Source organism: Channa argus, chromosome 14 (assembly GCF_033026475.1).
Source record: "Channa argus isolate prfri chromosome 14, Channa argus male v1.0, whole genome shotgun sequence".
In the NCBI taxonomy this organism is placed as follows: domain Eukaryota; kingdom Metazoa; phylum Chordata; class Actinopteri; order Anabantiformes; family Channidae; genus Channa; species Channa argus.
In genome coordinates this window covers 22,476,410-22,487,352 of record NC_090210.1, presented here as the reverse complement: position 1 = coordinate 22,487,352, position 10,943 = coordinate 22,476,410, and the positions used below count along the sequence as shown (strand labels likewise).

Genomic DNA, 10,943 nt, shown 5'->3' with positions numbered 1-10,943 from the left:
CATGGAAGTATTTGTCATATTTTCATTTACATCTAGTCCCTTTGTAGACGCCTTTATTCAAACTTACACGTGAGGTTTTAAAGGCAGCAAAAAACTAAGTCAAGGAGAAAACGTCAAGCAAAGTGCTATGAGATGTGTTTCCATTTCATGAGCTGAGAGTGCAAGAAAGAAAATAGATGGTTTTCTTTCTTTAAGATTTAAGTGCATACGTTGGAGTGGAAGAAGGATTGTAGACCTGAATGAGGGAGATGTTGAGTTTTCCCCCCCTGTAGCCACCACCTCCATGCAGGAGAAAGGGCTGCTTAACGCCTACGTGACTCAAAACCTAAAACTTGTGGCTAACATACAAGTGTAAAGACAGTAAAATGATTCTAAGCAACATTTAAAACTCAATAATGTGTGGTGAAGTGAAAATACCTATAGCTTTTTATTAAAAGTAACACAACCCAACTGCAGTGTGTAGTTCAGGTGCATATTTATTTGGCTCCCTTGGCAAAGGAAAGATCATCACTTTATCCAAAGTAACGCCGGCTTTTCGTGAGCCTTACACAAACTGTATGGCATAAAAGTTTACTAAACGGTTACTAACAAGAGAAACTCTTGAGGATAATATCTGACATATCCGCTGTTTACTTTATTATGGCAACTGCAAACAATATAAGTGAACGGCTTTTATAGTCTCTGATTTTTTTAGATATTCTCAGCTCTGCAACCTCTGCAAGTCAGCAAAAGCTCGAGAGCTGACAAATAGAAACTAGTATTATAGTTACTAATCATTTAAACGGGTATGTGCATTTCCCCAGCAGCTTTATAGTTGTAATACAAGATCACTAGATGACGACAGTTTCCAAAGGAAACTTTTCTTTTTCTTGTTTTGCTGCCAGAGAAAGTTATAAAATGAATCCAAAGATGACATCGGACAGAAGCGTTTCTTAATCCAGGTCTTAAGAGTTCAGTCCGGTATTATCTGCGATCAGTGGTTCCCGACTTCCTCTTCCCTGAAAAGAGATGCTTGGGTTTGAGGTCGAACACGTGCCTGTCAGCCTCTCCCTTTTTGCCTTGACGGTTCATGCCTTTCTGGGAGTTCTTCATCATCGTCTTTGTCTTCTTTACCATCTGGGGCACAAACATAAAGCACATGGACATAGTTATCTTAGAATTACCCAACACTAGGATTTCTTCAGTAAACTGCTGCTTGTTATTAAATTCAAGCTTACACTCGTACAGACCATGCTGCTAAAGTGCATATTCTGTTTTCCCACATGTGAATGTCCTTATGTCTCCAAAAGTTACATTTTTTTTCATGTGCAAACACATAAAATAAATCACATTTCACCCAGTGATGCCTTGACACCTCTAATTGCATTTGACATTATCCGTTAATAATTTGGAGCAAGTTTTCTGTATATCACACAAATTAACAGCAAATGGGGCAACTTTAAGGACAAGATTAATAAATGTTTAAAAAATACTTTTGATAAACAATTAACAAGCAACTATACTCATTCTATCAATTCTACTGGAGTTAAAATGGTTAAAACAACAAAAATCAAATCACAATGAAGATATATTTTAGTATCAACCAACATAGGGGATAATCTACAGAAAAGTGAAACCTCTGACATTTAGACATCCATACCAAGAATGTTGCCTTCCCCCACAACTCTTTCCTCCCAAACCCAAAGACTAAAATAACAATTAAAACTTTGGCATATTTTAATGCATAAAAGCAGAGTTAAAGCCTGGATCACATACCTTTGCATCTCGTAAACCGGATTGATCTCGCGGTGGACGGGAGGCGCTCTGACTGCGGGTTCTGGAGGTTGGAGGGGCTGAAGCTTCACGCTTACGTTTCTTAGCGATGCTGCGGGACCGGCGGGCCTGTTGTGCATAGTGGCTCTAAAATCACAAAACCAAAATGAAAATGATTGTGCGAGGGGAAAAATAATCCTGTAATTCACAAAAGACGTCAAGGGTTTTATTTTGTGAGGACTGAATTCTGTCATGTTTTAGGTTGAGATTTTCAGACAGTAATTATAAGTAACACTTAAAATTAAAAAAAACAAAAAACATTATCCTTGTGAAATAACTAATAAAGAACTGCAAAATATCTGGAGACTTTGTGATGAGTTTTTTAACTCCCAAAACACAAAGCAGACATTCATATAAAAAGAACAGCATTTTAAATGTAATATTTTTGCATATTAAAATGCAGGAATAAGGGATCATGTCCTTTAATACTGTAGAGTATGTTGCTGAAATGTATTCTCTATGGAGGCCACCATGCTAAAAATTGATATTTTAACAAAAATAATAAAACAGAATATATATTTATTTAAATCACATTACAAAGCCAATGTATCCTGCAGGTTCTGATCTACAGGAAAAACTCACATCATCTTTGGCGTTCATGTCCAGACCGAGATCGCCCATTTCCTGCTCCATCTTCTTCCTTTCGACCTGAACATAAACACGCAAACGAAAGTGCCATCACTGACAGAGCAATGCAGAAGCAGATGCACACATCCGCAACTCTGTTCAAGTTGAACGTAAGCTTCATCGTGTCACGTGTTTGTTGATACAGCAGCTCAGAGATACAAATAACGATAAATCCACCAATAACAGTGATTCTGCCTCACTGACCCTGGTGGCTGTCCTGGGCATGCGTGGCCCGTGCACGTCCTTCTCTTTTGACTTCATGACTATGAGCTGCTTCTTCTCACGGATTTGTTTGGCCAGAACGCGGATCTCCTGCATCTCTTCGTCTTCGCTCTCGTTATCCGAGTCGTACTCCCCAGCTCGCTGCTTCAGCTCCTCCTCTTTCTCCAGCTCCTCCAGTTTCTGTGAGAAGAAAAAAAAAGCTAAAGTTTAAAGAGACTGACTTTGGAAAGCACATACTTTAAAATAAATTTCTATCTCTCCATGACTTAAGAAATCAAGGATTGTTCTTTCTTTTAGCTGCCTTTAATCCCAGGGAAGTATCACCGTTTTAAAAATGTCTAAGCCATTATAGGCAGATACAAGTACAGAAACAAGTACATAAATGTCACAAGATGACAATTAACATTTAACAACCTTAGCAATGTTGATCTTTTGAGACAAAACGTGCTTAACACTAAATTAAAGTTCTGTCACTATAGGGGCTCATTCTAATCTAGAGCTCAAGCACTGACCTTCATGATGTCAGGATCAATGTAATCTGCAATATTGTGGCCTTCCCAGACTTCAGGGATCGTATCGTGCTTCTCGCCATCATTCATCAGATCCCAGTATTCTATAAAGATATAAGTAATGCAACAAAATAAACCAAAATCTGCATTGCGGTAAATTAATTAATTAAATAAATAATTCTCCAAATTTCATGTGGCAGATTCATAATTAAAAAAAAAAAACAAATCTTACTCTGTAGGTCAAGTATGTAGTCGTCACCAAGCTCCATCTCCAGATCTTTCTCCTGTACAATGGATAGTAAAATGCTTATTAAACAGCCATAAAGTCACATCTCATTTCAATCATATGCAGTGGTGGAGGAATTACTGAGACTCTGCTCTGTTACAAACAAAAGTGAAAGATTCAAACCGTCCCCAGTATGTAGAATGGCCGGATTCAGAATTACATAGCCTCACTCATGTGTTACTCAAGTACTTCAAATCTGTTCTTGAATACATAATTAAAGCGCCTTTTGTCTCCTTTTGCCTTTTATCTCTGAAGGTAATACCATTCGTACCAGTTTGCGTTTGGGAGCGTCCACCTCCATCGCTTTCTTGCGCATCAAGGCTCCCTCTGGGATGAATGGAGGCCTCTCCTGGAAATGACAGAGTAACACACAGTAAGACTAAACGAATGCCAGGCAGAAGCTCAGATGACAAGGTACAGGGCTTTAAGTTGAATGTAGGACTTCTGAATAAGTTTGTGAGTATTTTTACCTTCTCATCTCTCTTGCTGGGCATGGCCAGGTGAAGGCGGTTGAGAACATCGTGGACCTTCTTGCCCTTCATCTTGTTGTCGACACGATGGGCAAGAAGTCGGTCACAGGCCTGGGAAACACGAGGACATCGATGACAACATACTCGCGATAATTAGAAGCAAGCCGAGCCTCACGGACTCAGAGCTAACCAGAATTGATCTGCATCTCACCTCAGTTTTAACCTGCATGACTCCCTCTTCAGTCAGGGTGCTGGTCTCAATCACCGGGATTCCCTCAACAGAGAGGTCTGCAAAGATTTTCTGAGGACAGCAAAAGAGAAGTCAAAGCTGCAGTCATGAGGTTTAGGTAAATCTCTTTTCAAATCACATTTCTGGTGGAAATCAGTTGATACATTTACAAACAATATTTTTCTTAGTAGCTGCAGAATTCTGCCATTTTCTGTGCTTTCGCTATCATCACCGTCAATGAGCCTGCAAATGCTTTCACCCACCTGGTTCTCCTCCAGCAGCTCGCTGATCTTCTTCACATCACATTTGTTGGCCACAATGATCAGCGGCTGCAGGGCACAACACAGCAGCATTATTTTAACTACTTCAACTCACACTTCTCACTGTAACAACAACCTCTATTTCTACTCAGTGGAACACACTGTCTACTAACTCAGGCCTTGCTGATGTTTCCTCAGTTGCTGTGTTCAGTAAGGGTGGTTCAAAGGTTGGGTAAATGCGTTTCCAACAGTTCATTAGCAGCTATCTGTGCTCTTATTAGGTCTCAAATAACTTTAGTGTCTGCAGCTATGTTTTATGCTTAAGAGTAGAAGAGGGCGATACACAGAATTCATTTGGACAATTTCAACTTTTGTTTTCAAACAATGCGTAAATGAATTTCAAATTATTATTTTAAAATAAACCAACAATGTGTCTCAGTCACCTGTAAGCATCATTACTGTATGACTCTTGACTGCTCTTGATATGTTCAGGTACAGTACAAAGTGTCATTATCTGTGTTTCAAAGTGCCCAACCACCATTGATTATCGCGTTTTATGTGCCTTACAACCCACATTCATGAATTTTTGGGGGCAAGGACATACAAGTGAGGGCAAGTCTGTATCAGCAATGATACAGAACAAAATTGCAAATTGACAAATCTGAATGACAATCACCTGTAGTTAGTTACTAAAGAAAATCATCCCAGCACACTAGCCAGAAAAATATTTTTTGGAAAGCGTAGTCTGTGTCAGTTATCTCAGACTGCCACTAGCAACAAAAGAATATTGATGATATTGAATATTGATGTAAAATATAGATGACCTTGTTGGCAAAAAGGGGTCTGATGTTGTTAAAAAGCTCCAGCTGCTCCTGCAGAGTGTGACCGCACTGCTCAGAAACATCCATGACATAAAGAACGGCCGCTCGCAGGTGAGCTAGAGCTGTGATGGCCTGCATTTCAATGGTGTTCCTCTCCTCTAGTGGGTGGTCCAGGATACCAGGGGTGTCCACCACCTGTGTGTACACACAGAGCAATAATGAGAATGAATGGGGGGGGGACAGGATAAAAATGTGGAATAACAAGGGAATCATGGTGTGTGTGTGTGCATTGCTGCAAGTTTCAACCCTCTGTGCAGCCTTTAGGGCGGGTGAATCTATTTAGACAATGAGTAACTTAAGGCAGCATTTGAAATCATTTTGCAAGCAACTAAATCAAAAGGAAAACCTAAATACATCCACCCAATGTGTCACTATCTCTGTTAGATAAAAGCTCTTCTACCATACTGCACTGAAAGGTCTACATGCATTAGGACCATTTAACACCAGGAATCACAGTAAGAAAAAAACAAACAAAACCAAACCAATTTAAACACTTTTACACACACAGACTCCAATTAAACTGACAATATGTGGTTGCATAGACAACCATAACCCTTTTTAATGAACTCTCTGCTTCTGTTCAACTGTGGAGGAACACTTATTTAAAACCAACAGTTTTGATATTTTCGGAAAACATGTGGATATAACAAACTAAACCTAATCTGTAAGTTTAGCACTAGCTTGTACACTTTTTATGTGCTGCGGTTAAAAACAGCCTCAAACTTTTAACCCTTACGTTTGTTAATATCAAAACAACTGAAACAGTAGAAGGCAGACAGTGATTCCTGCTGGAACCATAAGCTGTCTGTAACAGTTTACCTGCCAGCGGAGGTATCTGTAGTCCATGTGGCCCACAAACAGAGACTTGGTAGTGAAAGCATAAGGCTGGACATCTACATCTGCTCTGGTAACCTGGTGAGGAAAACCCATTTAACCAATTTGACAATTTAAATAGGACAATGAAGGTGGAGTTAACTCAGCAGGAAAATATGTGGAAGAAATAAAATAAAACAAAACACACTCATGACAAAACATTAAAAAAAAAACAACAAGAATATCTCCAACGTGCTGGTGTCATTTACCTTGTTGATGAAACTGGACTTGCCGACGTTGGGGTAACCACACAGAAGCAGAGTCCTTGTGTTGGGGTCGATGGAAGGCAAACGGGACAGATGCTGCCGCACTGTTAAAGATGAACAATGAGGAGGTCATTTGCATATTTCAAGCCAGAACAAATTTAACTACTGACACAGGCTGAAGCTCAGGCAAAAGGAAAGTGCAAAAAGTACCAGACAGCAGAATGTAATACAGATACATCTGGCCAACAAAAATTAATCTAAAAAAATGATTTTAACCAGCTTTTAAAAAAATTCTCTCTACCATAAAACACTGAACTTCTTGATTACCTTGTTCCAGATACTCCAAACTTGACTTCTGTCGTTTCAGGATGGTGCACATCCGACCCAGAGCGGCTCTCTTTAGCTGTTTACACCGGTACAGAGAATCTCCATACTTCATCAGACGCACATAGTCTTTAGCAACACTGGAGGGTTAAGCAGAGATGCTTTTGGTTTTTACATTTGTTACAGGCTTGTTTTTATTTTACATCTGTGTTATATTTCATCTTAGATATTTCCTGTGTCCTAGTTGCAGCTGAAGATTTCTACCTGTGGCTCCGCATTTATTGGTTTTATTGAGTCAGAGCAGAAAAAGAATAAACGTATTTCAAACACTGGTCCAACTGCCAGTCAAATTTTCTTAATTTCTTACTTTTTGTAACTTAAAATTACTCTATTTTGATTCTTAAAGCACCTCAGTTTTTATTTTTCTCTTAAACAGTCTGGACCTTGATATGCATTATATTGTCATAATAATTTTTCAAATGTATGATTTCTCAAATCATGTTAATATGTGCATGTCTTCTCAGTTTTGAGGGGAGCTCAGAGAGATATTTCATGAGGGGCATAAACATATCTGACAAGAAAACAAATAACAACAAAATCAAAAACTAGCAAAAAATATTTTTGAGTGTAAAAGGACTTAGTGCTGCTGCTTTTGAATATTTAGCGGTGGATATAAAGGATTAAAGATGACTATGTCTTTCCTGCTCTAGAGCATTTCACACACTGCATAACACCAGGAAACAACTAAACTGCAAAATCTCACCAGTATTTTATTTATGGATGACAAATATTTGTGTTAACAAGGTTGAATAGTTAGTTCATGGACGCTTTCCCACTTGCTGCACTCGAGATTCATCAACTCACAGCTCTTTCTTGAGTTTAACATTTGATCATTAGGACCATGCAATGCTAAATATTACAGTCAACCACTGTAACACTGAACGAAAATACAGGGCAATAAAAAAAAAAGGGACAAACTTACTTATCAATCAGATTCTTGGCGATGTTTATTTGTCCTAAGGCCAACTTGTAATGGTCTTTGTCATACAACACATTCATGAGATCAGCATAGAATGGGTGGATGTCCTGAGGAGAAAAGAAAGAGGCTTCAGAAACGGATCTTAAAATGCCCTGTTATTTTTCTAAGACAAAATGTGCTCACGTGCGCATGTGAGGATACTTTTACAGCATTTGGACTTACATCAAGCTTGGGGAAGTCCGTGAGGATCTGTGTAAGGCGGTCATGGTAGTTCTGCTGAGTGAACTTCACCTTTCGCATGTAAAAGTGTCGGATACGGTGGATCTGATAATGTTTGTGTACTACCGTGGGCGTCTTCCTTTGAGTTTTGGATAAAGTGATATCAATGAATTCCTGCATGGAGGAGGAAAAATAGACAGACAGGTTTAAGTAAAGAATACAAGTTGATGACAAGAAGACAAGAGGTGATATATCTACATTATCCTGTTACTTAAAATCACTTCACTCCTTAATATTTATTCAACAAAAACATATTTGTTTCCTAGTTCAATGAAGCAAAATCTCCTAGAGTCATGTCAAACTCCATTTACAAATTTGTCTTTTTAACATATATGGACGGGTCGACACAAGCTAACACCTTACAGCAATCTTCTGTATTACTCCCGTAAACAAGCATCGTCCTTCTGTCAATTCAGCGTAAATATATCAGAAAGAGAAGCTTTTTTTTTCCGAGAGATCACAGCGTTGAGAACTTGGTTCCCGTAGGATGCGCAAAATGGCATTTAAATATGGCCAGGTCGTGTTGGAGTAACAGGTAAAACCTGAGCATTATCTTTTTATAAATGTGAGGTGGTAAATGTGTGGCAGACGTCCGGCTTTGAATAACCTCATTACTACCTGGGAAGCTGCAGTCTCACCTGAAATGTAACATTTAACAATCCAGTCTGGTCGTCTGTCAAGTGTCAGTCGCCATTTTCTCGGAGATAAAACCCCATTCTACGCTACATGACTTGTATTCGTCAGGCGTAACACAAAAACGTTGGATAGCTGTTTTCTACCTTACTGGGGAGGAAAGACACAACTTTATGAGGTAAAGGTGCTGGTGACTCTGTCCAGCAGCACAACACGTGTCCTTCGTCCCCACACACAGTCCCACCATGGGCTCTTTTACTATCTCCTACGGCTTCTCACAGCTGAATAACAAGGCGTGTAAAACAACAGCGGTTTTAAAGAGTAGAATCTGTAATAAAACTTACCTTAGCGGTGGGAACCACCATAATCTTCTTGAAATTATAAAGTGCCATGTTGTCGGGACACGTTGTTGTCCTCAGACGGCACAGGGAAAAGGAAAGATCTGTTTCCGTTAAAACCGGAAGAGGCACCGAAAACACATCGCCACCTGGTGCCCAGAAAGGAACATGGCAACAACAAACTTTTTTTTTTTGGCAAAAATATATACATTTCAAAAAGGCACCAATTACTCTTTTTTGAATCAATCTTATATTATAAAACTATAGAATACGCTCTAATTATTTGATGTATGTTCGCTTAATTCCTTTGCCGTTGTTACTATTTTATCTTGATTGGATAAATTACCACTTTGTTTCATAAAGTGATGGACAACCTCAATACATTGCTCATTTCAATAGAAATTGTAATTCCATGCCAGAGAAGTAGAACTGTAACTAACTACATTCACACGAGATTTGTCTGCCTTTTTCATTCATCTGTGTTTGTTTTATCAAAGCAAGGTCAAAAATAGTAAAAACAAAAATGCTCATAACAGCTTTTCACAGTCTAACTTTTACTTTCAGCTTTAAGTCACCTTGTCTGTACACCTGCTTTTACACCGGTCTATCCCATTCTTCCTGACAGATGCTCTCAAGCTCCATTAGATTGAACACGTCTGCTATCTCCATGTCTCTCCACAGGAGATCTGTGGGGTTTATAAGTCTGGGGTTTGGCTGGGCCCCTCAAGGACAGTGACTTGTCCTGAAGCCCCTCACTCTTCTCCCAGGACCTCTCAGTATTTGGCTGCTTTCATCCTGCTTGGTGACATGGTGTTTTGAATTCCGTTCTTCTGCCAGATTATCCCATCTCTGCAGAGATGCTAATACTGTTAGAATGAAATCTCTCTGACCAAGATCCTATATGTGGGGTAACTTAGTTGGGGATGGATGAACAACGCTAAGGGTCCTGGTAGTTCCAAACTTCTTCATTTCCGATTTACTGGGGTCACTGTGCTTCTCTTACACCCTTGCTGTGATATATGGGGTCACAACAGTTTTATGATGATGGTTTAGTGTCCGTGTCCATGTTGGTCCACTGACTCCATGTCTTTGTTTATGACCTGCATGCAGTATGAATTGTGGGACCTTATATAGACAGATGTGTCCCTTATAACTATAATGTCCAGTCAATATAATTTGCTGTCAACCTCTACATATATAAAATTATAAAAGTATACTAGGTGAAGTACTACAGAAAAGAGAGTAAATGCTTTTTAGGTAAGATATTTTAGTTTTTGAATCTTAATAAATATCTAAAAGATTGTTGATGATTGAGTTGTCGGAAAATAACGAAATGCGTTCTTTTAAACTCAAATATATACAACTAGCATATTTTCCATTTATTGTAGTAGTCTTATATTTTTAAATGTTTTATTTTTGTTTTAGGAAATAAGAAACAGCCTCTGATTTCATTTCCATCTGTTAAATCTACCCTGACTGATTACTCCATATTTGTTGTGATCCGCGGTGATCTAGTAACAGCCAATTAGCAAGCACCGATGTCTCTAAGGCCACACCCACGTCCCCTGATCACGAGTGAGTTCGCGTGCGCCCACTGTCACTCTTGACCAATCAGGACGGCCCGCTGTGAGCGCGACGGAGGAGTAGGAGAAGGAGGGGCGGGAGCTCGAGCCTCTGTGTGACAGCTCCGGATTCAATATTGCACCAGAGAGAGAATAAATACGAAGAGGTCTCACTCTGCTGATCTGAGAGCGAATTATTTTTTAATTCTGCAGCCCACATTGGAGGCCAAAAAGCTTTTCTAATATTGTGTATATATTGTGTGTATATAAAACCTACAATAACACCAGTAAGGTGCAAAATCAGCACAGGGAGACACGAAACAATTACAGTCCAATTTAAGATAATTAAAATGAGATACAAAAAAAATACAATGAAGATATTGCAAATTGACCAAAGTATTAAGTGTATGTGCCATTGTTCTCTAAGCCAACTGTAGCTAGGCCGCCTACAGA

General features: G+C 39.2%; 1 protein-coding gene across 1 annotated transcript; it reads right to left on the bottom strand.

Annotated features, from left to right (window-relative positions):
• Window positions 1-458: 458 nt before the first annotated feature.
• gtpbp4 (GTP binding protein 4) lies at window positions 459-9,070 on the bottom strand. The gene is made up of 17 exons (XM_067529235.1): window positions 8,935-9,070; window positions 7,901-8,071; window positions 7,682-7,785; window positions 6,703-6,839; window positions 6,379-6,479; window positions 6,116-6,208; window positions 5,240-5,431; window positions 4,419-4,484; window positions 4,138-4,227; window positions 3,927-4,037; window positions 3,728-3,805; window positions 3,403-3,454; window positions 3,174-3,274; window positions 2,644-2,841; window positions 2,395-2,460; window positions 1,756-1,899; window positions 459-1,116 (listed from the first exon to the last, which is right to left on the bottom strand). The coding sequence occupies exons 1-17, from the start codon at window positions 8,980-8,982 to the stop codon at window positions 964-966; spliced, it is 1,905 nt and encodes a 634-aa protein (XP_067385336.1). The 5' UTR covers window positions 8,983-9,070; the 3' UTR covers window positions 459-963.
• Between the last annotated feature and the right edge of the window lie 1,873 nt (window positions 9,071-10,943).

Bases quoted from the DNA above. Each gene is read 5' to 3' on its own strand.
- gtpbp4 (XM_067529235.1), bottom strand. From the start codon at position 8,982: ATGGCACTTTATAATTTCAAGAAGATTATGGTGGTTCCCACCGCTAAG. The intron at 6,840-7,681 runs GTAAGTTTGTCC...TTAACCCTCCAG, and splicing joins GCCAAGAATCTGATTGATAA to TGTTGCTAAAGACTATGTGC. The intron at 1,900-2,394 runs GTGAGTTTTTCC...TTGTGATTTTAG, and splicing joins ACATGAACGCCAAAGATGAT to AGCCACTATGCACAACAGGC.